The sequence below is a fragment of the Nomascus leucogenys genome, chromosome 18 (assembly GCF_006542625.1).
Source record: "Nomascus leucogenys isolate Asia chromosome 18, Asia_NLE_v1, whole genome shotgun sequence".
Classification (NCBI taxonomy): Eukaryota; Metazoa; Chordata; class Mammalia; order Primates; family Hylobatidae; genus Nomascus; species Nomascus leucogenys.
Genome location: NC_044398.1, coordinates 40,137,446 through 40,164,882, shown reverse-complemented (window position 1 = coordinate 40,164,882; position 27,437 = coordinate 40,137,446). Strand labels below are relative to the sequence as shown.

Genomic DNA, 27,437 nt, shown 5'->3' with positions numbered 1-27,437 from the left:
CTTGTCACTATACTAATGTGCAGAACATGTGAAATAAGATAGAAAATGTCCACGAGGGCCAGTGATCAAAGGAGCCCATAGATCCCAGGTGCACAGCAGGCTGTACCATCTAGGTTTCCGTGTCACTCAAACAAAAAACACAACAAAAACACTACACACTCTTTTCTAAAATTTTCCATGAGAGCCGAGGGTTCAAGTGAATATTTCTTTCTCTTCTGGAAGACTCCTCATGAAGGTGGTAGCATAAATAATTATCCACAAAGAATTGTCAGGCATTCATCCCTAATGAAAACTACTAAGCCAAAACTAACAAAAAATATTTTAATGATATTTTTGTAGGACAAAATAATTAAACTGAGGCAGGCAGAGGAAAGTAAGAGAATCCACACAACCACAGCTTACATCACTTTAAATCTCGACAGCCCCAAGTGATGAGAATGAACCTGGTCCCAGAAGCCCAGGCTTCTCTGTTCCTCCTCTTGCAGGCACAGTTTGCGTAGAGACATCTCTTGAGCTCTTGCCCACTGACTTATCATTCACAGGCATTCAAACTGTGATGTTTGAAACTGTCCACCTCTGCAGATCCAGGGACAGTCCCTCCAGTCCAAAGGCTCACTGCAACTGGCCCTCAGCCCCCTTCAAACTGGACTTCTGGTTTCTTCTTTCCTTCTGCCCCTGAATTCGGAAGAGCTTCTTCCTGAGGTCCTTCTGCCGCTTCAGCTTCTCTTCCTCCTCCTTCTGCCTGGCTCTGAAGTGCTCTTTATTGTGCAGGTGCCGCTGCTCCTTGGCCTTCTTCATCTTCTGACTGTGCACCGTACTCAGAGCATCCAGCAGCGCGAGGATCTGACAAGGACAAAAGCTGGTGAGTATCAGAATGCTCTCAGCCACCACACACTCGCATCCTAAGCACTAAGACTAGAGGCAACCCACGATCCAAATGAATATTAACTGCACGAAAATGCATCGTGCACTAGGAAGTCATTGTTGGCATGGAGACACAGGTGTGATCGCATTTTACCTTTACCACCTCTGTTCATCATTCTGTGGACACTGTGTGCAGCTAACCAAGACAGAAGGGTTCCCCAGCCATGTGCCTGTTATCCCCATCAAAAGAACAGGGCAGAGCAGGACCAGGCAAAGGAAGGGAAATGGACTCTGGCTCTTCCTCTGACTTTAGTTCCAGTGCCCTGAATAACTGAGACTGCAGTAGAAACAGGAAGTGTGCTACTGAGAGTGTTCTTTTCCTATCTAAATGCAGCGTGCAGTACAGCATGGGCAACAGTACCTTTCTTTCATGAGGCTCACGTATGACAGCCGGTCTCCGCCTGTCCTTTGGCACCTTGCCTGCCTTTGCTTGGGTCTTGGGCTTGTTCTTAAATGGCAGGGCCTTCTGCAAGGCTTTTGGAATGTGCAGTGAATTAAAATGTTTCTTTTGCCTCAGGATTGGCTGAAAAGAAAAATAAAGACTGTGACATATTCAAATTATGATCAATGTGCATTTAAAACTTCTGCATAAAATCTTCTCATTGGGTTGCCTTTTCCACAAGATCAGTAACACCAGAGTCTGCTGGCCCTGAGAAATCAGGACTCAATCACCCGCCAAGTATGAACTGCCTCAGTGGACACCCACAATTCTCAGTAAACAGTAAAGAGAGGAACAGAGAGCTTATACTTACAACTCTGCCCCCGAAACCCACTGTGCCTATTTCTATGGTATGGTATGAGGTCTCAACAAAACAGATGAATAGATCCCAGTTTCTTTTCATGGAAATTTCAGGCCTTGTCTTTGGGCCACTGAGGTGCTTATTTCCCAGACTAACAAAAATAATCTAGCTTTTTGTCTTGACTATCAACCACTCTGGATGTGTTTTTTTTTTTTTTTTTTGAGATGGAGTCTCGCCCTGTCGCCCAGGCTAGAGTGCAGTGGCGCGATCTCGGCTCACACAACCTCCACCTCCCAGGTTCAAGCAATTCTCCTGTCTCAGCCTCCCAAGTATCTGGGACTATAGGCGCATACCACCACACCCAGCTAATTTTTGTATTTTCAGTAGAGATGGGGTTTCACCATGTTGGTCATGCTGGTCTTGAACTGACCTCAGGTGATCCACCTGCCTTGGCCTCCCAAAGTGCTAGGATTACAGGCATAAGCCACCATGCCCGGCCCACTCTGGATTTAAGGACAGTTCTTCCTTCAATCAGCAGCCAAAGAGTCCTGATTCCTGATTGTAATTAAGAAGTTTAACTTGGTATTCTATTTCTGATGGAAGGATGGCTAAAAGAAGGGAGACTCAAACAACAGATGAAGGCAAAATACTCTGTACTGAATTTTCAACGTAATCTTAAATTCTATGTTTAATTGAGATGACCCAAATTCTTTTTTTTTTTGAGATGGAGTCTTGCTCTGTCGCCCAGGCTAAAGTGCAGTGGCACGATCTCGGCTCACTGCAACCTCTGCCTCCCGGGTTCACGCCATTCTCCTGCCTCAGCCTCCCAAGTAGCTGGGACTACAGGCGCCTGCCACTACACCTGGCTAATTTTTTGTATTTTTAGTGGAGACAGAGATGACCCAAATTCTTAACTGCCTCATAAATACTGTTAATAAATTGAAAGTTTTGCCCTAGGCTTTTATTAAAGTCAACTATATAGAACAAGTTTTTCCTATCTTGAAATGTATTAATGTATTATTAAAGACGTCATCCCCAATAATATTCCATATTCTGTGTTTAGGAACCCCAGTTGTTTTCGAATTCAAGAATTCAGAGAAATCTACTTGTTACAAAAGAGTAGAATGGATAATGGGCACCACATCCTGAAGTGTATTTTAATAAAAATTCATGTAAGATGGTTCAAAATTTCATTAACTACTTTATATACAAAGAAACTGCTGGGAGACTTCTGTTTCCAGCAGAGTGGCAGACTGATGCCTTGAACAACCCTCTTATTACAAAACTGAATACTCCGCATGAAAACAAATCTTTTCAAATGCATTGTTAAGCTGTGAAGAGAATAACGAAAGTTCTAAGAAACCAAAATCTAAATGAAAACACAAGTCCAAGCAGGCACTGAAAACCTAAAAAAAAAACTGAAGAGGCCAATTGTTGGCAAGCATGTGGAACAGCAGGAACTCTTTAAGCTGCTGCTGGTGGTGGAGGCCAAGCCGCTGTGCTCCCAGAACATGACACAGAAGCCTCCACACTGAAGCAGAGCACAGGTGCCCTGGAGTCTCCACCCCACCCAGGGATCCTCCAGCAGAAGTGTGTGTGCCCCTGCATACCTGCAAGTCCCATATCCAGACCTAGTGTTCAGGGCCGTGGGATAACGGCCAAAACTAGGAAATCATTTTACTCATCAATGGATAAAGGGTGACACAGTCATATAATGGAACTCAACAATGACAATAAATCAATGTCTGCCATAGACAAGAACATGGATGTGTTCTGTAATACTGAACCAAAGAAGCCAGGCTAAATAGAATGTGCTGTATTTTATAAAAGTCAAAACCAGGCAGAACAAATCTACATCAGGAACTGGGAAGGCAGCTATTTTGTGGGTTGGGGCGGCAGTGCCTGGGAGAGGCCACAGGGCGAGGCTACTGCTTGGTCTAGGGCGTGGCAGCCTGGTGTGCTAGTTCATCTAGCTGCACACTTATGATTTGGGCACTCTTCTGTATGTGCATTAACATTTCAATAAAAGGCTTATTAAAACATTAAAACTTTCAGAAAAATCCACATTGCTTCAATAGAAATTAGCACATTAACGTTTAAAAAATACATGTATACGGTGGGGGAAAAAATAGTTCAAAAGAGTACCCAGTGGAAGGTGTAAGAGGGAGTGACGCCAGCAAGGGGCCGATCAATAGCCCCTTGCGCTCATCCCCTGACAAAGACAGCCAAAGCAGCAAACAGCTATATTTTGATGAAAGTCACTAAAGGAGAGCCCCAGAGTGCATCAAGGAGTAGCAGAAATCCAGTAGAGCACAGAACACCAGGATGGTCACATAAAGGAGGGAAGGAAACATCTGGCCCCCGCAACCCATTCCCCCAGAGGGATCAGCCTGAAGCAGAGGGGATGTCTCCCTGCAGGGATAAGGAAGCAAGAGGGGCCCAGTAGCCCCAGCACTCCCCTCAGAGAAGGAACTGACATTGTGCCCCACCCCCATGGACCAGCTGCTGCTGCTGCAATGTGCCCTCTTGGACCTGGACCACTTCAGGAGCATGTCCTGCCCAGGGTGAGCCGCCACCACACCCTTCTTCCATCCTCAGGCTTTGTTGCTCTGCATCACCCCCACCTAGTGGCCCACCACCCCCGAGCTGCTGTTACACTGTCTTAGGCCATTTAGTGTGGCTGTAACAGAATACTTGAGACTCGGGGTAACTTATTTTATAAAAAAGGTTTATTTGGCTCACCCTGCTTGTGTCTGAAAAGTCCGAGATCGGGCAGCACATCTGGCGAGGGTCTTGTGCTGCTTCATCTCATGGGGAAAGTGGAAGGGGAAACAGGTGTATGCAAGGGGCTCACATGGCAAGAGAGGAAACACGAGTCTAGGAAGCTGAACTGACTCTGATAACAATCCACTCCTGGTAATTAATCCAGTCCCATGAAAAGGCATTAATCTATTCATAAAGGATCTGCCCTGTGACCCAAATACCTCCCACTAGGCCTCACCTCCCACACCACCACATTTGGAATCAAATTTCAAATGGATGAAATTTCAAATGGCTGGTGGGAACAAACGATGTCCACATCACAGCATACACCCCACCCTGCGGGGCCACGCTGCTGTGCCCCTCCCCCCCCCCAGCTGCCATTGTGCCCTGCCCCTTGGAGACTGAGCTGACTTGGTGCCCTGCTTTCCAGGGAATCAGTGCCTTGGCCAGTCTGAGCAGTCACACCCCCACTGCACGAGAGCTGAAGCACTGCCCTGCTTCACAGGGAATCAGTGTCTTGGCTGGGCTGAGCAGCCACACCTGCCAGGGATGAGCCAACATGGCACCCCCATATCCCAGGAAAATGGCATTGGCTGAACTGGGGTACCTTGCCCTTCAGGACAAACAACTGTAGAACCCTGCTTCCTTGGAACTGGACTAGCCCTGGAGAATCTGAGTTGCCCAGGCACCTGCCTCCCCAGGGAGAGAAGTAGTTGCTGCACTTCTGCCCCCGAGGGCCCAAGCCACAGTAGTGCTCCACCATTCTGGGGTCCTTGCTGATGCTGTGCCTGACCTCACAGAGACTGAGATGCTGCTGTGTCCCACCACTGCAGGGTCCAGAGTCACTATCATGTCACTACCATGTCCAGGGTCACTCCCATCCCCTGGGAGTTTACTTCTTAAACTCTTTGCAAAAATAGAGCGAGAGGAAATAATTCCAAACACATTTTACCAGGCCAGTATCACCTTAATACCTAAGCCAAACCAAAACACACACACACGCACACACACACACACACAAAACAAACAAACAAAAACTACAGGTCAACTTCTCCAATAAATTAAACACTGATGCAAACATCCTAAAAAAATTTTAGCAAATAGAATTCAACAACACATCAAAAACATTATATGTCGTGTTTAAGTGGGATTTATCCCTGGCATGCAAGGCTGGTTTAACATATGTAAATCAATCAATGGGATATATCACATTAACAAAATGAAAGATAAAACGACATGGTCACCTCAATTGCTGCAGAAAAAGCATTTAACAAAGTTTAGCAACCTTTCTTGATAAAACCTCTTAATAGTTTATGTATAGAAGGAAAGTTCCTCAACATAATAAAGACCATTTATGAAAAACCCACAGTCTACATCATAGTTAGTGGGGAACAACTAAAGCTTTTCCACTAAGATTGAGTATAAGATAGGGATGGCCAGCCTCATCACTTTTATTCAATAGAGTACTTGCAAGAGCAATCAGATGAGAAAAAAAAGGCAACTAAATTAAAGAAGTAAAATTATCTCTATTTGCAGATGACAAGATCCTTTACGTAAAAAACTCCAAAGATTCCACAAAAAACTGTGAGAACTACTAAATCAATTCAGTTAAGCTGCAAGGTATAAACTCAACATATAAAAATCAGTCACATTTCTATATACAAATAACCTAGCTGACAAAGAAATCAAGAAAATAATCTCATTTACAATAGCATCAAAGAAAAACAAAAACTTAGGAATAAATTTAACCAAGAAGGTGAGAGATGTGTACACTTGAAAACCATCAAACATTGATGAAAGAAATTTAGACATGAACAAATGGAAAGACATCCCATGTTTATGGATCAAAAGAATTAATATTGTTAAAATGTTCACACTACCCAAAGCAAATATACAGATTTAACACAATCCTCATCAAAGTTCTGATGGCATTCTTCACAGAACAGAATAAAACAGCGCAGCGGCTCATGCCTGTAATTCCAGCACTCTGGGAGACCGCAGCGGGTGGATCACGGGTCAGGAGTTGGAGACCAGCCCAGCCAACATAGTGAAACCCTGTCTCTACTAAAACTACAAAAATTGGCCGGGCATAGTGGCACGTGCCTGTACTCCCAGCTACTTGGGAGGCTGAGGCAGGAGAATTGCTTGAATCCAGGAGGCAGAGGTTTCAGTGAGCCGAGATTATGCCACTGTACTCCAGCTTGGGCAACAGAGTGAGACTTCGCCTCAAAAAAATAAATAAATAAATAAATAAAAGAAAAGAAAAAACAATCCTGAAACTCATATGGAACCACAAAAAACCCCAAACAGCCAAGAGATTACTGTGAAAGAAAAAGTTGGAGGCATCACACCTCTTGATTTAAAATTGTATTACAAAGCTATAGTAATCAAAACAGTATGGTGCTGGCATAAAAACAAAAAAATAGACAAATGGAACAGAACAGAGACCTTTGAAATAAATCCAAACATATACTGTCAACTAATTTTTGACAAGGGCAAACAAGACAACACAATGGTAAAAAAGACGGTCTCTTCAATAATAGGATTTTCACATGCAAAAGAATAAAATTGGACCCTGATCATACACCATACACAAAAATCAACTCAAAACAGATACAAGACCAAAGACCCAAATAAGACCTGAAACCATAAAACTCCTAGAAGAAAACATAGAGGGAAAGTCTCTTGACATTGGCCTTAGCAATAATTTTTTGGATATCGTACCACAAGCCAGGCTACAAATGTAAACATAAACAAGGAGGACTGCATCAAACTAAAAAGCTTCTGCACAGCAAAGGAACAACCAACAAAATGAAAAGGGAACCAACAGACTGGAAGAAATATTTGCAAACCACATATCTGATAAAGTGTTAATATCCAAAAATCAGTAAAGAACTCTTACAACTTAATAGCAGAAAAACAACCCAGTTGAAAAATGGGCCAAATAGGAAATGACCAATAGGAAATGGGGAGATGTACGTTAAAATAATACAAAGTAGCAGACATGTAGGATGAACAAGTTAGAGATCTAGTGTACATCATGAGGGCTATAGTTAATAAAAATGTATTGTCTTTGGGATTTTTGTTAAATAAGTAGATTTTAGCTGTTCTTGTCGCACACACAAAAATCTAACTATGTGAGATGGTAGCTATGTTAATTTGCTTCACTACAGTAACCAGTTTACTATCTATATGTATCCTTTAAGATCATGTGGTCAACCTCAAATATATAAAATAAAATTTATTTTAAAAAAGAAAAGTTTGTGTTCAATCCAGAAAGAACCACTATTACCATTTTCGGTGTTCCATTCCAAAATATCCCACAAATATACAATTGTTCAATCAAATTTAACATTAGACTTTATACTTGAACATTCAAAGCACGTAAGAAATTATAGAAAAGTGTCTGTGTGACTCCCTGTCTGTAGAGCACAGGCTTCATCTCCACTAACACATACATGACCAGTACCTTATACAGAGAGTCCTTGTTCGCCTTTAGTCTGACACCGTGGGTGAGCCTGAGTTGGCCCGTGGTCCGCATTCCTGACCAGGTGTCTTTCTCACCCACTGGTTTCAACAAAGATGTTACTGGGTTATAGAAGGCTGGGATGGAAACAGGATACCAAGTTCGCATGAAGACAATATCTGAAAAGAGGTAATTTACTTTAACATTTTCAAAAGAAGATTCATATCCATATTGTGAAGAAACAAAAAACAAAACCTTCACTCCAAACTTCTCTACCTGGCTGCAAAGTATTTGAAGGGAAAGCTTGCTAAGGAAACTATTCTCATAGATCACAGAACTGTTACTGGGTGTGGCCAGGGCACTGCAGACACAAAGCAAATGGGCATACCGCATAAGACGGGGAGATCTAAGGCTGCAGCTGCTCAACTCTCTAGAGACCTGACTCCAGCCTCTTGTCATACTGGCTAGAAGTCAAGCATGAATGGTAACACCCTGCCGTGAACACTACTCAAGACACTCACCGCTCATCAGCAGCTTATCCTCAAAGCTGGCCCGGAAAGCTCCTTCTGGAGCTCGGAGTGCTTTCTTGATCTGCCCCCTTATCCCACTGACAGTTCGAATCACAGCACCTTCAAATTTGGCCACTTCCAAGGCAGAATTAAACATTCCCTACAGGTATAGCAAGATAAAAACACACACACACACAAAATCATATACTTTATGCTTTACTTCTTACTTCAAACATACATCCTTGATTAAAGAACAAAAACAACTCATTGAAGGGTGATAAAATAATCAAAATGTATTTGCCCCTGAAAGTGGAATTACTACCTCAAAAAGAATACAACTCTTTCATTTTCCCCAAAATAATCGTGTGAGTTCATGGGCATGCTCATTACTGCTGTCTGTGTGGAAGAGAAGATCGAAAAGGGATTTACTGGACTGAACTGGCTTAGGCAGCCTTTGCTGGCATCTCTCAGACTGGACTGCAGCCCAGATCCTTTTACTCAGGTGCATGCACTTAGAACATGAAAACAGTAAGATAAACGCCGGTGGTATTATTACCTTATATTGCAAGAATATTTTATGACTTCCTAACTCTGTGTTTTCAATAGAAACATCCCCACTAATGAAATTGTCAATAAATGCTGCTCAAACCACCCTCCCCAAATACCGAAAAACAATACATCTGTCTCTGTACCCTTGCCAAGTTGTCTCCAAATGCTTTGTCGATTTTTCTACTGAATGGTTAGACAAACTTGTGATTTTTTCCCCTTTCTTAACACAAATAAAAAAAGTAGGAAACAAAACCTAGTGGATAAAATGACATATTTTCAATATGAGTTCTGTGGCAGTCTCACATGGAAGTCATGAGTAACAGCCTCAATTCCTAAATAGCTGTTTTACCACTGCTTTTTTGAGCATATTTAAGTAATACAGAATATAAAGGAGCAAACAAAATATGAAGTTTATAAAATATTTCAAACACTTTTCTAAAAATATGAGGCCCATATTTTAGAGGTATTTCATTCCTTTTCTCAAACAATATGGACATTTATAAATATGAGAATATATAGATATACAGACCTTAATAAATGAAGTGTTCTTGAAAATTTTATATGGAAAACCAGTTAGCTTTAATTTCTTCACAATTTTTATGGATTTATCCAGATCAAGGACAACTCCTGTGGCAGCTATCCGAAAATCAGGCTAACAGGAACCCCAAAATTTGAAAATAGGAATAATATCAGCAAAAGAAAAACTTCAATTCTATGTGACACAAGAAATTACCAAAGTGAATTTTACTTACAATTAGCTAAGAAAAACAAGAGAGACCATCTGAACTTGCAACCCAGTGGTTTGACAAAAGCAATCGAAAACTTTAAAGTTGGTAAGCCAAACTAACAAGGGTGACTTGAGGCCGGGCACAGTGGCTCATACCTGTAATCCCAGCACTTTGGGAGGCCAAGGCGGGTGGATCACATGAGGTCAGAAGTTAGAAACCAGTCTGGCCAACATGGCGAAATCCCGTCTCTACTAAAAATACAAAAATTAGCTCGGCATGATGGTGCACACCTGTAACCCCAGCTACTTGGGAGGCTGAGGCAGGAGAACCGCTTAAACCCAGGAGGCAGAGGTTGCAGTGAGCCAAGACCGTGCCACTACACTCCAGCCTGGATGACAGAGTGAGACTCTGTCCCAAAAAAAAAAAAAAAAAAAAAGGGCTACTTGAGTACTTTCCTGAGAGTGATTTCAGAGGATTGTAATTTTACTATAATGATTTATTTGGGACGAAATGGAAAAGAAAAATACAGTTGTAATGTTTAGGAAATTAAAATTTGGACCTCCAGGGCAGATTCCATCTGCTCATTATTCTGCTTTCTTCTCTGTTAAATGGGACCAGTAAACCCTGCCCTGCCTGACTGGTCAAATGAAAATGGAGTGAACAGACTGCTACCCCAGCACGGCTGCAGGGAGTCTCGTGTCTGGCTGGTCTCTGATGGCTCCTCACAACCTCATATAGTGCTTAGCGCATGGTGAGCACTGCTTAAGTACTTGCTTAGATAAATAAATGCAAAAGATGCACAAAAATAGGAAATGTACCATTATAATTCTTCCACCCCCCCCCCTAATCCCACACCCTACTGAAAAGGATGTAGGAAGATCAAAAGCAAAGGGAAATTTACTTTATATTAATAAAAATGAGTAATTTTCAACTGAAAGTCTCATGTACATAATAACCCACATTCAAGATATATTTCTCAAACCAATCTGTAAAAGAAATCATCCAAGATAGTTACCATTATGCCACTGACAGACTGTATTGCCAAGAAACCAGTTCCCTGTGGAGTGATAGGGCCTTAAAGGAAAAGGAAAAAAAGAAATATAGCAAACCACAAATTTTAGATTCTAGTTTAACATACTGGATATGGACATTTAGATTTGGATATAGATTTACATATATACTCCAAACCATCTCCCCGCTCCGAGAAAAGAGAAAAAATCTTAGGAGTGGAATTTTATGAAAGGAAAAGCACAAAGCTATAATAACGCAGTCTGTAAGGTTTAATCTCGGCAATAGGCAAGTTATTGTAATCATATTTTACCCCAAAAGGCTGCTCCGCAATGCATGTGCTGTGGGGTATACTTTAGAAGCCTTTGTCTTCCATTGTGGTCTTCGATATAATAGAGCGGGATGGTCTGAAACCTCCTCCACCCTACAGAAAATATGATTGGATCTCGGGACTTGAGGATTTTCTTATACCAGCGATGTTTCTTCAGACGCATCTGAGGAGGACGAGAGGGTAAGATGATTGATGGAGGGGAAATCCACAGAGCCTCAGACACCAAATATGCAGCAAAGGGACCCACCTGCACGTATCCGACATTTCCCTCACTGTTGCCCAAGCCACCCAGGATAATGGGGTAATGGGGGTCAAAGTTCTGCACGAATTCACAGGGAACATTTTCAATCTCAACGCGGACGTACATCCCAGGTCGAAAACCCTCATACTGAACTCTGGCTTCATCATCTTGATCTTCAAATTCTGTGCGATTCAGCTGTACATGACAGGGGGGAAAAAAACCTGTATGCTATTATCTGTAATAAACATAAGATTAACATGAACAAATGAGCAATTTCTAAGTAAAGGAACTGTGGACAGAATTATGTAGGCTTTATCCTATTAAAAATACTACACATTTGGCCAGGTACAGTGGCTCATGCCTGTAATCCCAGCACTTTGGGAGGCTGAGGCGGGCAGATCACATGAGGTCAGGAGTTTGAAACCAGCCTCGCCAACATGGTGAAACCCCGTCTCTACTAAAAATACCAAAATCAGCTGGGCATGGTGGTGCGTGCCTGTAGTCCCAGCTACTCAGGAGGCAGAGGTGAGAGAATCGCTTGAACCTGGGAGACGGAGGTTGCAGTGAGTCGAGATCGTGCCACTGCACTCCAGCCTGGGCAATAGAGCGAGATTCCATCTCAAAAAACAAAAAAAACAAAAAAACCCTACACATTTTACCTCTACAGTCTGCTCAGAATATGTCCCAACCGTTTTCTTCTCTCCTGCTCCAAGGGACAGCAAATGTAGATAACTGTGGAGCCCTGCATGCCCAAACACTGGAAATGTCCCCAGTCCACACCTTCTTTCCTTCCTCTCCAAACAATTCTTTCACACTTTTCCCGTCTTCAAACACCCACCACTACCCTCACCTTCACTCAGCTGATGGCTGTTTCCTGATTCACTCCAAAACCAAAAGAACCTCCACGGTCAACCCTCTACCAGGGTTTCCTCCCATATCCAGCCTTATCAGAGCTCTGACCTGGCCCATAGAGGAGCTATGTGTGGCTATTTAAATCAAAATTAATTACAATTACATAATATTTAAAATGCAGTTCCTCAATCACACTAGTCACACTGGAAGTGGTCCATATCAACCTGCGGCCAGTGTTACAATATTGGGAAGCACAGACGTGCATCTCCATGATCACAGAAAGTTCTACGGGCAGCTCAGGCACAGATGATTTGTTCATGCCTCTACTCAGGGCCACACATCACTTGCTCACTAGACACCATCCACTATTCCTGGACTTTATTCCAACAGCTCTTCCCTCTGTTCTCTCTCTTATCTCAAAACCTTTTGATTCTACTTCTTCCACCAACAACTGCTTCATTTCTCTGCTTCTCTCTGCAGCAAAACCCCACAAAAGTTTTCTGCAGTTGCAGCCTCCAGTTCCTCTGCTCCCATTCTCCTACATCCATGAAAATTGGTGCTTGCCAAGATCGCTGAAGGCCTCCACGCTGAAAGCCTCCTCCAGTGGTCAACTCTGCCTTCACCGTAGTTAACATGGCAGTGGGATCTGAATAATGCTTTGCCTCCGTGTACAGCTGGCCTCCTGCGTGCCTGCATGCTCACACTGCTTCTCCCTCTCCCTCCTGGGCACTGCTCAGGCCTCACGGCCGCAATCGCCCCATCTCGCCCATGCCAGTCTTGCTCCTCCCACTCGCTCTGCAGTCACTCCCCGGCCACCTCACAGTGTTAAGTGGCATCTACATGCTGAGGGCTGTACATCTAAGTCCCTGGCCAGACGTCTCTCTCCAGACCTGACACTCCGCTTGTCTGCATGATACTCAGCCGAACCAAACATCATCTTCCCAAAACTGCATCTGCAGAGGGTTTCCTATCTAACTTAACAACAACCCATCCTTCCAGGAACTTCCAGTCGCCATCCTTATTTCCTCTCACCCCACATTCAGTCCACCAGGAAATCCTACTGACCTAGCTTCCAAATAAAGTCTATCCGGGTTTGACTCTTTGTCTCATCTCCACTGTCAGCCCTCTGGTTTGTGCCACCTGACTGATCTCTTGGCAGAGTGATCTGATTACCTGAATGTCTCTCCTCTGCTCAAAACCCTCCAAGGACTCCCATTTCAGAGTGCAACATTCAGTCTTTTCCAATGGCCCACAAGGCTCTAGGTAATTTTAAATTGTAACTGGTGTGAAGCAAAAACTTCAGAGTTAGCCTTGTCATGCCTTTCAAAGGTCAACACAGACTAGCAACCACTAAGCTAATGCCTAATCAGGAAATAGTCCTTTGACTAGATGAAGACCGAGGATGAAACTCTGTTTCACAAATCATATACCTAATCTGTTCCAGCTTACACAGGCACTCCTGGCCTCACTACCAAGATGCAACTCAGATGCTCACCATCAACTGTACACATGTTTCTGTGTCTGTCTCCTTCAGAGTGAGATCACTGCCTCCAGCAACCTGCTCAGCACCCCCAGGCAGGAGGGCTACACCATCTCCCTTTATCTCCGTATCTGACCTTATACTCCACATGTCCTTCTGAACTCTGACCAGGATGAGTTTTCAGAGCAGTTTCCCTGGGAGCTCTGGTGTGTCCATAAGCCACACGGGCCACTGATCACCTGCCAATCAAATCAGGGAGCAGTGATCGGAATAGGCAGCCAATGCTTGCACTGAAATGAACACACTGTCTCAGATCACTACATTGTAAAAGTCTCAAAAGTAGAGACCATGTCTCAGTCATTTCTGTTTCCTAATTCTTGTTACAAAATAGGTATGGATCATTTTCTGGTGACCTTCTGACAGCAGAAACAATAAGCTCACTGCATGAATAAATACACTCACATGCATCTCTACCCAGGAGTCCAAATGAAAGGCACAGAAGCAGGATAGGAAGCAGGGACCCAAAGAAAGTCAGGGATTCCTGCGCTATATGATAGTCTTGACAAGGGGCTGAGAGGAACTGAGGTTTCTCACCTGTGCTTGTTTCTGCATTTCTCCTTTAAGATCATCAAAATATGTGCTTTCTCCTTCATCATATTCTGCATCAAACATCTCTTTCAATTTTCTCTTCTTATCCAAATGCTTTTTCTTGGCACTTTCTTCTTCAACAGGGTCAATTTCTTCCTTAACTTCTTTCTCTATATCTTCATTCTTAAATTTCCAGAAGAAAAAATTTTGTGTATGTTTATGAAGGTCTTTTCTTTAAACATTAGATTTTTTAAAGTTCTATTTAAACAAAAATCTTAGCAAAAATGTTATCATTATCAATAAAACAAAACAAAACACAACCTTTGTCTCTGAATAACATGGTACTGCTACAGGAAATGGTTACATCTGCATTACAGTTAGCTGCTATTCCTTAAGCTGGCTGGGAACACAAACTAGAATAAAAATAACAGACGTGTCCCTCATCCAGATGCTCCCAGACCCTGTTCTAAAGAAATATTAGGGAGAACAGGGACTTCATTCTTTTAAATGACACTTAAATTTAAAAAGAGGAGAATGATGGCAATGGTTGAACGTAAGTCTGAGAAGCTAAGACTTCTGTGAGTGAAAAATCACAGTGGACTTGGCAAATGACTATGGCAAGAAACAGTAGTAACTGTCATCCAAAACTTAACAAGTAAACAAGAAAGCTTCTCTTTGGTCCCCACATCCCCACCCTTTAGGAAGGAATCTATCCATCCAGTCTGCAATCTTCACACATCACAAGTAAGATTTGCATTTCTCAATGTGGGCCTCTCTCAGAACACAATGACCAAGAACAGCCAGCTACGACAAAGTCATACCTGAGTATCGGGGCCTGATTTTCCCTTGTGCACGTCCCCTGTTTCCAAGTCTTCAAAGTCACCGTAGAGCTCCTCTGGGAAAAGAACACCCAAAGGCTGCTCTGTGAGCCAGGCATGCATGTGCTGCTGGCCCCACCCACCACAGGCCCACAATGCACTCCGCGTTCCAAGCCTCATTCTCACTGTTCCCGTCACTACACACACAGGCAAAACTTTGCACTAGGGAATGCTTCGTAAAACAGTTAGTATTTCATCATCTGTTTAGGTAAACTAAATGGACCCAATCCACATTTCCGTACTTCACGTCAAAATCCCAATCTCAATTTTTCCAGTATAGATAATGGACACTCTTTTGTTTTTGTTTTTTTTCTGGAGACGGAGTCTCACTCTGTCACTCAAGCTGGAGTGCAGTGGCACAATCTCAGCTCACTGCAACCTCCGCCTCCCAGGTTCAAGCAATTCTACTGTCTCAGTCTCCCGAGTAGCTGGGATTATAGGTACCCACCACCAGGCCTGGCTAATTTTTGTATTTTTAGTAGAGATGGGATTTGACCACATTGGCCAGGCTGCTCTCAAACTCCTGACCTCGTGATCTGCCCTCCTCAACCTCCCAAAGTGCTGGGATTACAGGCATGAGCCACTGCACCCGGCCAATGGACACTCTTTATGAAAGACACAGAGGTCTATCTGTGTCCCCCAAATGAATAATTCAAAGAGTGAATAGAAAAGCCCCACACTGATACCAGCACATGTGAAAAGGAGTCTCAATGTAAGTTCAACACAACACAATCGTGTAACACACCTAGGGGAAATTTTGGATTTTATAAAACATAGCATTTAGATTAAGAGTAGAGCCCCAAACCACACCAAACCCATGGGAAGAGCTTCTTCACTCATTCATTCCTTCATTTGTTTTTGGAGCTCTGGGCTCAATTATAGTTCCCACTCTTAAAAGAAATAGACAAGTAAGGCTGGGTGCAGTGGCTCACGCCTGTAAACCCAGCACTTTAGGGGCCTGGGAGGCAGAGGTTGCAGTGAGCCATAATTGTGTCACTGAACTCCAGCCTGGGTGACAGAGTGAGACCCTGTCTCAAAAAAAGAAAAACAAAAGAAATAGGCAAGTTAAAACTCATTTGGGAAAGCAAAGTTTAGAAGGCTGTTAAAACATTTTCACATAAGGGCCAAAGAACCAGGTAGAAGTTACAAAAGATAGGAAGCTCCTATTTGTAATAAAAGCAAAAAAGGATAAAATAGGAATAAACCTAACAAGAAATGCACCAGAACTTTATTTTTTTAAAAAAGAAGAAAAGCTTTAATATGCTACCAAAGGACAAAAGGAATAGCATCACTACCAACACTTGTAAGTGCTCTCCACACCAGGCACTGCGTTAAGTACTTTCCTTGCCTTAACCACATTCTTCAACCCAAGGAAGTAGGTGTTGTAAATATTGTCTACTGAATAATGATATGTCCTCATTTGAAAAGAAAGACTCAACATCACAAATACGCCAGTTCTCCCTTTAGCACAGTTACAACCCGAAACCACCACTAAGGATTTCTGGTCTACAGAAGATAACACATTATACTCTCCTAAGAAATGTAACCTAAACTCTAGAAATAATAGACAGGAGATGATCAATGGAGAATTCTGAAAGGTGGAAAGAAAAAGGCTGCTGAGGGACTCTAGGACTAGGGAATGCATAGTGGCCAGGTGTCTCCCTGGGCCCATCCAATAGGAAGGTGACCCAGGCCCAGAGTTTCCCGAGTCCCAACGTAGCAATAGAAGGCAACCCAGGCAGACTCAGTCCCCCCAGATCAAAGGAGATCTTCCCCACAACAAGAAAACCAGCTCCACACACCAAGACAACCACCATTCCCCACCCACCTAGCTGCAGCAGGTGGCCCAGCCTGGGGCAGCTCCCCTGTTCCCTCAGGTGGGCAACAGCAGGGACTGGTGGGAGAATCCTAGTGATACATATAAGCCAAACAGACCAAAATAACACCATGAAGGCTCTGAAATTAAATTGCCATTGGAGTCACAGCCCACAAAGTAGACCAGGACCTACAGACTAAACCTAAACAGGAGGACTTCCTGCAAAAATAAAAAAATTATATAGGCAGATGTTGGAACCATCTGACTCATCACTTATAACAGTCAGTATAAAAATGCTTCAACAAGCAACTACAAATCCTATGGCAACAAAGAACTGAAAACGTCAGTAAAGAAACTGAAGAAGAATCAAATGGAAATTACAGAAATACAAAATCCAGTAACAGAAATTAAAAAAAAAAATCTATCTGGATGGGCTCTATTGAGTAAAAGTGGAGATGACAGAGGAGAGAATCAGAGAAGCTGAAATCTGATCAACAGAATTCACCTAGTCTAAAGAATAGAGAGAAAATAACCTGAAAACAAATGAACAGAGCTGCACGGACCTGTGGGATGATAACAAAAGATCCTGCATTTATGTTATCTGAGTCTCACAGGAGACCAGAGCTGCGAAAGCATGCAAATAACTAATTCCTGACGCTTCCCACATTTGGTGAAAGATACAAACTTACAGATTCAAGAAGCTGAGCAAACCTCAAAGTATACCAAAAGAAAGCAACACTGATTAAACTTTCAAAACTAAAAACAAAGACCAAAAATGGCAGAATGCCTGTAGGGACACGCCAACTCAAATGCCATGGAGGCCAGAAGGAAGTGGCACAACATTTTCAAGTGCTTAAAAAAAAAACCAAACAAACAAACAATCAAACAAAAAAACCAACCAAACAAACAAAAAAACTGTTGGCTACAAACTCTATATCCCATGAAACTACCCTTCAGAAATGAAGAGAGAAATAAAGACATTCTCAGAGGAAGAGAATATAGGAATTTGTCACTGGTAAATTTAGAAATGCTAAAAAGTGGCTACAGAAATATGTTCTGTCATTTCCACAATACAAAAAATTAAAACAAAAAAATCAAAATAAAAAAATGGCTACAGAAAGTTCTTATGCAGAAGGGATGAATATGGGACTATGGGAGGAGGGATAAAGGAAAGACCAGAAATGTGGATACATACACGAGACAATCCGCAGTTTCTAAAATCACATTTGACAACTGAAACAAAAACTACACCACCACCTAATACTCAAGCCAGTGATTTATACAAGTGGAAAAGTAAAGAGACATAAATGTAAGGCAGGTTTCCACACTTTGAAGTGGTAAATACTGGTACCAGTAGACTATTATATTACAATACACATATTGTAACATCCAGAGCAAACACTTTAAGAATATACAAAGAGATACACGCAACAACATTATACAGAAATAGATCAAGATGGAGGGAAAGAAAAAGGAAACAAAAAAGCAAATAATAAAAACATCAGACATAAGCAATTATGTAACAATAAGCACCTTAAATGTAAATGGTCTAAGTAAACCAAAAGACAGATTGATGGAGGGCCTATAATAAACACATGGCCCAACTAAATACTGTTCATAAGAAACTTCAAATTCACTTAAGGACCTAAGTAGGTTGAAAGTAAAAGAATGGAGAAAGATATCCTATGTAATCATGAATTTTTTAAGGAAGTAGGAGTGAATATATTAATATCTCATGAAGTAGACTTCAAGCAAAATAATTTACCAGAGCTGGAGAGGGTCTTCACTGAATTTTAAGATCTAAAATTTCCTTTGCAGCCTTGACATCTTTGAGCCTCACAGGGCCCCAAAGGCCTAGCCATGGGTTTTCCTGTTTCTGCCAGACACCCCCTACCCCGCCACCCAGCAGGAAAGGCTCCCCACCTGGCTAGTTCTTTTATCAGCCAGAACAGTTGCACTTCAGCCTAAGAAGTTTCACTTCACCTGTCTGCCAGCCCATGAATTTATTCAAACAAGCCAATTGCATTCCCCCTCGGGAACCACTGGTCACTGTGTGCTCTTGTTACTACCAAGCCTGCCTGATTCCTCAGCCCCCAGCCCTCACTCCGCTACAGAGTGCAGTGCCCATCTGACCCTGTGTGGCAGGCAGTGTCCTCCTCTGAGCTGTGGGTATATGTGACTAAAACACTGCTGTCAATCTCATCCATCCATGCCAGGTGTCATGTTCAGCCATCTCCCACACTTTAGGGCAGGGACCCCTCCTTCACCAGTGGGGTGAAAAGGAAGTGACCATAACAACTGCTGAATGACAAAAGGATTAACCCACCAAGAAGACATCTACTTCAACATCCTCCTCTTAGCAACTGTTAAAACTAGGCAGAGGCCAGGCACAGTGGCTCATGCCTGTAATCCCGGCACTCTGGGAGGCAAAGACAAAGGATAGCTTGAGGCCAGGAGTTCGAGCCTGAGCAACATAGCAAGGCCTCGTCTCTCCAAAAAATTTTAAATTTAGCCAGGTGTGGTGGCACACACCTGTAGTATCAGCTACTCAGGAGGTTAAGCCAGGGGAACTACTTGAGCCTAGGAGGTCAAGGCTGCAGTGAGTCATGTTCGTGCCACTGCACTCTAGCGTAAGTGACAGAGTGAAACTAGGCAGAAAAGGAGCAAGGATTTACAAAAGATCTGAACAGTCAACCAGCAAAATCTGACATCTGTATAACACCCATTCCCCAACAGCAAAATACACACATTTTTAAAGCCAATAGAAATCTACCAAGATGAACTACATTTGGGGCAATAAAAGAAATCACAGCAAATCTAAAAGAATTCAAATCATAAGAATATGTTCTCAACATAATGTAACCAAGCTAGAAATCTATAATAGAAAAACAGGAAACTCTCTAAATACTTGATAATTAAAACAACATATTTATAAATAATGCATGGGTCAAAAAGAAGTCCCAAAGGAAATATGAATGAAAATACAACACATGAACATTTGTGGGGTACAGCTCAGCAGTACTGAGAAGGAAATTTAAACACTAAATGCTCACATTAGAAATGAGAAAAGATAAACCAATAACCTAAGAAATTTCAAAAAGAACAAAATAAACCCCAAACAAGCAGAAGAATAGAAATAATAAGGGGCAGAAATCGGCCGGGTGCGGTGGCTCACGCCTGTATTCCCAGCACTTTGGGAGGCCAAGGCAGGTGGATCACCTGAGGTCGGGAGCTTGAGAACAGCCTGACCAACACAGAGAAACCCTGTCCCTACTAAAAATACAAAAAATTAGCTGTGCGTCGGGGTGCATGCCTGTAATCCCAGCTACTCGGGAAGCTGAGGCAGGAGAATAACTTGAACCCGGAGGTGGAGGTTGAGGGGAGCCAAGATCGTGCCATTGCACTCCAGCCTGGGCAACAAGAGTGAAATCAGTCTCAAAAAAAATAACTAAATAAAGGGCAGAAATCAATAACATTGAAAACAGAAAAACAGAGAAAGTCAATGAAACAAAAAGCTGGTTACTTGAATAGAATCAACAAAACTAATAAATTTTATGACAAAGATAAAAATAGAGAAGACACAAACCAACAACATCACAAATAAAACAGGGCTTATCAAAAAGGCTCCCGCAGCCGTTAAAGAGTATTAAGCAGATACTCTAAACATCACCCTCAGACTACCCAAGCTGGTCTCTTCAAGAAGGCACTCAGTACAACTTCCTCTTCCCTAACAGGACTTGAAATACCCTGAAAATCATAAACTACCAAAATTCAGGCAAGATGAAATAGATAATCTGAATCGTCCTATAACCATTAAAGAAATAAAATTTGTAATTAAGAGCTTCTGGAAAAAGAAATCTCCAGGCCCAGATGGTTTCACTGGAGAATTACACCAAATATTTAAAGAATTCATCCCAATTCTATGCAAACTCTTCCAGAAAACAGAATAGGGAACACTTTGCAACTCATTTTATGAGGCTAGTATTATCCCAATGCCAAAACCAGATGAAGACAGTACCCCCACAAAAAGAAAAAACAAAACAATAAAACCCACAGACCAGTATCTCTCATGAATGCAAAAAATCCTCAACAAAGTACTATCAAATGGAATTCAACAACACATAAAAAGATTTGTATAAAAATTTTCACATGGTGATCTTTTCGTAGTTCATAAGTGTGATGACTGGGTATTCATGCATGTATGTGGGATATGCCACCCTTGACCCTTGTTACAACATTAGCACGTTAACCATCTGACATGAAAAGAAAAAACAAAACAAAAAAACACACACATTTCCATATGTTGTATTTTCATTTTCATTCATGATCAAGGGAGAGTTATCCCAGGTATGCAAGTCTGCTTCAACATTCAAAAAATGAATCAGGCCAGGTGCGGTGGCTCCTGCCTGTAAACCTAACGCTTGGGAGGCTGAAGTGGGAGGATCCCTTGAAGCCAAGAGTTCCCTTGAAGCAAGACCAGCCTGGGCAACACAGTAAGATCTGGCTCTACAAAAAAAAAAAAAAAAAAAAAAAATTAGCCAGGCATGACAGCACACACTTACAGTCCCAGCTACTTGAGAGGCGGAGGCAGGAGGATCACTGGAGCATAGGAGGTCGATGCTGCAGTGAGCCGTGATGGCACCACTGCACTCCAGCCTGGGTGACAGAGGAAGACCGTGTCTCAAAAAATAAAAGGATCAATGTAATCTATATCAAAAGAGTAAAGAATGAAACCCATATCCAGATGATCATATCAACTGACACCAAAAGGCATTAGACAAAATTCAACATCCAGTCATGATAGTAAATAAATAACAGTGACAAGATTGGGAACAACAAAGGAAGTCCACTCTCAGCACTTACTCCACATTGTACTAAAAGTCCAGTCACTGAATTAAGGCAGAAAATTTTAAAACAGAAAGAAGGCCAGGCATGGTCGCTCACACCTATAATCCCAGCACTCTGGGAGGTTGAGGCAAGCAGATCACTGGAGTTCAGGAGTTTGAGACCAGCCTGAGCAACATAGTGAGACCCCATCTCTACTCCCAAAAAATTTAATTAAAAAAAAAGAAGGAAAAGCCATACAGGTTGAAAAGAAAGAAATAACACTGTCTCTATGTCTTCTACACAACTGTCTGTGTAGACAATCCCAGGCAATCTACAAAGACAAAACAAAACAAAACCCTCCTACAACTAATAAGTGAGTTTAGCAGTACAAAAGATAAAGAAATGAAAATCAATCAAAATCAAATACTTAGGTCTAAACTTATCAAAACATATTCCCAACTGGTATGCTGAAAATCATAATACTGATGAAAGAAATAAAAACTAAAATAAATAAATATACTGTGTTCACCTATTTTAATACTCAAAATAGAAAAGGATTATCCCCCCAAACTGATCTATAGGTTTAATGCAATCCCTATCAAAATCCCAGCTAAGTTGTTGCAGACATAAACAAGTTTATTCTAAGATTTATAGGGAAAGTCACAAGCCTTAGGATAGCTTAACCAATCTTTTTTTTTTTTTTTTTTGAGACGGAGTCTCGCTCTGTCGCCCAGGCTGGAGTGCAGTGGCGCAATCTCGGCTCACTGTAAGCTCCGCCTCCTGGGTTCACGCCATTCTCCTGCCTCAGCCTCTCCGAGTAGCTGGGACTACAGGCGCCCACCACCACGCCCGGCTAATTTTTTGTATTTTTAGTAGAGACGGGGTTTCACCGTGGTCTCGATCTCCTGACCTCGTGATCCGCCCGCCTCCGCCTCCGCCTCCCAAAGTGCTGGGATTACAAGCGTGAGCCACCGCGCCCGGCCTAGCTTAACCAATCTTGAAAAACAAGAATAAAGTAAGAGGAGTCACTCTACTCAACATTAACACTCACTATAAAGCTACAGGAACCTAGACAGCAAGGGTGGTACTGGCCAAGGGACTGACACTTGAAGTCAATGGAACACAAGAGAACCCAGAAACAGATTCACAGAAAGATGCTCAACTAATTTTTTACCAAAGTCAAAAGCAATTCAATAAAATACATGGTGCTAGAAAAATTATACAACCGCAGGCGAAAATATAAACCTTGACCTAAGCCTCATATCTCATAAAATGAAAAAATCAAAATAGATCATGGGTGTAAAGAGAAAACAAAAAATACTATAAAAAACCAGTAAATTGGATTTCATCAAGAATAAAAACTTTTGGCTTGATGCAGTGGCTCACCCCTGTAATCCTAGCACTTTGGGAGGCCGAGGCGGGCAGATCACGAGGTCAGGAGATGGAGACCATCCTGGCAAACACTGTGAAACCCCGTCTCTACTAAAAATACAAAAAAATTAGCTGGGCATGGTGGTGGGCGCCTGTAGTCCCAGCTACTAGGGAGGCTGAGGCAGGAGAATGGCGTGAACCCGGGAGGCGGAGCTTGCAGTGAGTGGAGATCACACCACTGCACTCTAGCCTGGGCAACAGAGCAAGACTCCGTCTCAAAAATAATAATAATAACAAAAAATAAAAAAATAAAAAATAAAAACTTTTGCTCTGTGAAAGGCCCCATTAAGAAAATGAAAACTACAGACTAGGAGAAAGTATCTGCAAATCACACATCCGACGATGGAGTCAAACATATAATGAACTCACAGTACCCAACCCAACCCAATTTTTAAAAGTGCAAAAAAAAAGACATCCCCAGACATTTTTTATCTGTATAGAAGATATAAAAATGCAAATAAACACATGAAAAAATGCTCACCATTATTAGCCAGTGGGGAAGTATAACTTAAAACCACAATGAAATATCACATACCTATTAGAATAGCTAGAATAAACAACAGTGAGAACACCACACATTGGCAAGGATGTAAAGAAATTGGATCACTCACATAATTGCTAGTAGAAACATCAAATGGCCCAACTTCTCTGGCAGTCTCCTATGAAACTGTGCAATTACCATATGACCCAGCAACTGCATTACTGGGCATTTATTTCCCAGAAAAATGGGAAGTGCATATTTACACAAAAACTTGTATACAAATGTTCATAGTAGCTCAATTCTAATAGTCAAAAATTGAAAACAGGCCAGGAGTTCAAGACCAGCCTGAGCAACACAGCAAGATCCTGTCTCTACAAAACAAATAAACAAACAAACAAACAAATAAAAAAATATTAGCCAGGCACGATGGTGCATGCCTGTAGTCCCAGCTCCTTGGGGGTGCTGATGTGGGAAGATCACTTGAGCCTAGGAGGTCAAGGCTGCAGTGAGCCAGTATCACACCACTGCACCCCAGACTGGGCATCAGAGCAAGACCCTGTCTGAAAACAAAACAAAACAAAACAAACTGAAAACAACCCAGCTCGATCTTGGATGAATGGTTAAACAAACTGGTACATCCAGACAATGGAGCACTACTCAGCAATAAAAAGGAATGACCTATGGTACATGCACCAACTTGAATGGATCTCCAGGAAATTATGCTAAGTGAAGAAAAGCCCTTCACAAAAGGTTATAGAATGTATGATTCTGTTTATTTAACATTCTTGAAGATGACAAAATTGTAGAAACAGAAAACACATTATGGTTCACAAGGGAAGGAACTGGGGGCTGGGGAACAGCAGGGGCGTGGGTGTGTTTATAAAACAGCAATACAAGCAATCCTTGTGATGGAACTGCTCTGTATCTTAACTGTTGGTAGACACACAAACCTACACATGTCATAAAAGAGCACAGAAGTATACACACACACATACACATAAAACACACACATAAAACACACACACACACACAAGTGAAACTAGAGAAATCTACATAGGATCAGCAGATTGTATCAATGTTGGCATCCAGGCTGTGACCTTGTATTACAGTACACATAGTATACATAGTACATATATACACAGATAGTGCTATAGCAAAGATACAGGAGATCTCTCTGTATTCGTTCTTTTTTTTTTCTCTGTATTTGTTCTTACAAGTGCATGTCAATCTACAATTACCTCAAACTTAAACGTTTAATTAGGAAAAAACACACCACAAACTTTTCTTTTGGAAATAGAAAAGGTGATTCTTTTTTTTTTTTCTGAGACAGAGTCCCGCACTGTCGCCCAGGCTGGAGTGCAGTGGCGCGATCTCAGCTTACCGCAACCTCTGCCTTCTGGGTTCAAGCAATTCTCCTGCCTCAGCCTCCTGAGTAGCTAGGATTACGGGTGTGTGCCACCATGCTTGGCTAATTTTTGTATTTTTAGTAGAGACGGGGTTTCACCATGTTGGCCAGGCTGGTCTCAAACTCCTGACCTTGTGATCCACCCGCCTCAGTCTTCCAAAGTGCCAGAATTATAGGCGTGAGCCACTGCACCCGGCCAGAAAAGGTGATTCCTAAGTTCACTTGGAAAATAAGCAAAATCAGGACAAAGCAAGGATGTTTACTTTGACTTCTAATCCACACTGTCCTGGAAGTTTAAGCCAGGGCAGTAAGGCAAGAAAAATTAAGTCATCCAGATAGGAAAGAAAGAAAGTAAAACCACTGGGATCTATCTCAGCCTTTCTGTAGATAAAGACTTTCCTGCTTGGCTACCAGAACCATCCTGCACAGAAACTGGGGGAACCATATGAGATTGGACCAGGGTGAAAGGTCAAAGCAGAAATTGGAAGCCCAGGCTTTATTGTGCAGAACAGGAGAAAAAGCAGCATAAAAGAAGAAGACTCCTTGGGATAGTAAGAAGTATTTACTTAGAAAACCATGAATACTGTTTAGTCAAAGTTTATCCCTCCCCTGTAAACACACACTTGAGGTCGGGAGTTTGAGACTAGCCTGGCCAACCTGGTGAAACCTCATCTCTACTAAAAATAAAAAAACTAGCTGGGCGTGATAGTGGCTGCCTGTAATCTCAGCTACTCGCGAGGCTGGGGCACGAGAACTGCTTGAACCTGGAAGGCAGAGGCTGCGGTGAGCTGAGATCATGCCACTGCACTCCAGCCTGGGTGACAGAGCGAGACTCTGTCTCAAAAAAAAAAGAACTAACAAGTAATTTAGCAAGATTGCAGGATACAAGATCAATAAAAAAAAAAAAAAATCAACACATTTCTTATATATTAGCCATACATAAATACAAGTTGATATGAAAATAAATTGTTGAGAGTTGTATAAGACCTGTATCCTGAAAACCTTGCTGAGAGAAATTAAAGACCAGGACGAATGGAGAATTACTACGCTCATAGATCAGAAAACTAAAACTCAATGTGGTTAAGATGGCAATTTTCCCAAATTGTTTACAAGTTCCATGAAATCCCAATCAAAATTGCAGTGGGCTTTTTTATAACAATTGACATGCTCATCTTAAAATTTATATGAAAATGCAAAGAACCTAGATTAACCAAAACAACTTTGAAAAGGAGACTAAAGTTTGAAAAACTGCCTAAAGTTAAAAACTACCTAATTCCAATACTAATTATAAAGCTGTAAGTAACAGAGACAGTGTTGGTATTGGTATAAAAATAAACAAATATATCAATGGAACAGAACAGACAGCCCAGAAATATTCACCCATATATGGCCAACCAATACAGGGCAATTCAACGGGGAAAAAAAAAAGTTTTTCAGCAGACGGTGCTGGGAAAAGTAGATATCAATATGTCAAAAGGAACCTAAATCCATACCAAACACCCTATAAAAAATTAACTCAAAAAGAATTATAGACCTAAATGTAAAACCTGAAACTGTAAGACTTGTAGAATACATGAGACAATTTGTGATGTTGGGTGAGGCAAAGATTTCTTACATACACTATCAAAAGCACCGTCCATAAGAGGAAATTTTGGGCAGGGCACAGTGGCTCATGCCTGTAATCCCAGCACTTTGGGAGGCTGAGGCGGGTGTATCGTGAGGTCAGGGTTCGAGACCAGCCTGACCAACATGGCAAAACCCCATCTCTACTAAAAATACAAAAATTAGGCAGGCATGGTGGCAGGCACCGGTAATCCCAGTTACTTGGGAGGCTGAGGCAGGAGAATGGCTTGAACCCAGGGGGCAGAGGTTGCAGTGAGCCGAGATCATATCGCACTCTGGGAGACAGAGCAAGATGCCATCCCAAAAAAAAAAAAAAATTTTTTTTGATAAATTGACCTACACCAAAATTAAATACTTTGCTCTGTGAAAAACACTATTAAAAATAGAAAAGACAAGGCACACAGTAGGCAAAAATAATTGCATAACACATGTGATACAGAATTTGTATCAAAAATACATAAAATTTCTTAGAATTCAACCAAATTAAAATAATGTGCAAAAGATTTGGACAGATATTTCATCAAAGAAGACACAGATGGCAAATAAGCACATGAAAAAATGCTTGATACCATTAGTCACTAAAACTACAAGATACCACTCTATGCCTAAAAGAAAGCCTACAATTTAAAAAGACTGATACTACCAGGTACTGGGAAAGATGTAGAGTGAAGCAACCGGAAGTCGCATAAAGTTATGGTGGCAATGGAAAATGGTATATACACTTTGGAAAACGGTTGGGTAACTTCTTAAAAAATTAAATGTGTACCTATCATATGACCCATTTAGTCCATTCTGAA

The 27,437-nt window shown here is 41.8% G+C and overlaps 1 protein-coding gene and 1 non-coding gene across 7 annotated transcripts in view; one reads left to right on the top strand and one right to left on the bottom strand.

The window, feature by feature from the left end:
• Positions 1 to 301: 301 nt before the first annotated feature.
• The window catches only part of BMS1 (BMS1 ribosome biogenesis factor), a 47,919-nt gene continuing 20,783 nt past the window's right edge, over positions 302 to 27,437 (bottom strand). For 4 of the 6 annotated variants that reach the window (XM_030797802.1, XM_030797806.1, XM_030797807.1 and 1 more), the window contains 10 exons: positions 15,001 to 15,074; positions 14,186 to 14,362; positions 11,266 to 11,454; positions 11,001 to 11,181; positions 10,695 to 10,753; positions 9,481 to 9,603; positions 8,415 to 8,562; positions 7,897 to 8,072; positions 1,286 to 1,447; positions 302 to 843 (listed from right to left, as the gene is read on the bottom strand). In XM_030797802.1, the coding sequence (XP_030653662.1) occupies positions 613 to 843; positions 1,286 to 1,447; positions 7,897 to 8,072; positions 8,415 to 8,562; positions 9,481 to 9,603; positions 10,695 to 10,753; positions 11,001 to 11,181; positions 11,266 to 11,454; positions 14,186 to 14,362; positions 15,001 to 15,074 (1,520 nt within the window). In that variant the 3' untranslated portion in view covers positions 302 to 612. The remainder of the gene's footprint in view (positions 844 to 1,285; positions 1,448 to 7,896; positions 8,073 to 8,414; positions 8,563 to 9,480; positions 9,604 to 10,694; positions 10,754 to 11,000; positions 11,182 to 11,265; positions 11,455 to 14,185; positions 14,363 to 15,000; positions 15,075 to 27,437) is intronic. The other 2 variants (XM_030797804.1, XM_030797805.1) reach the window with 1 other exon arrangement.
• LOC115831374 lies at positions 21,029 to 21,132 on the top strand. Its single transcript, XR_004026888.1, has one exon. It is a non-coding gene; the product is annotated as a small nucleolar RNA U13 (small nucleolar RNA).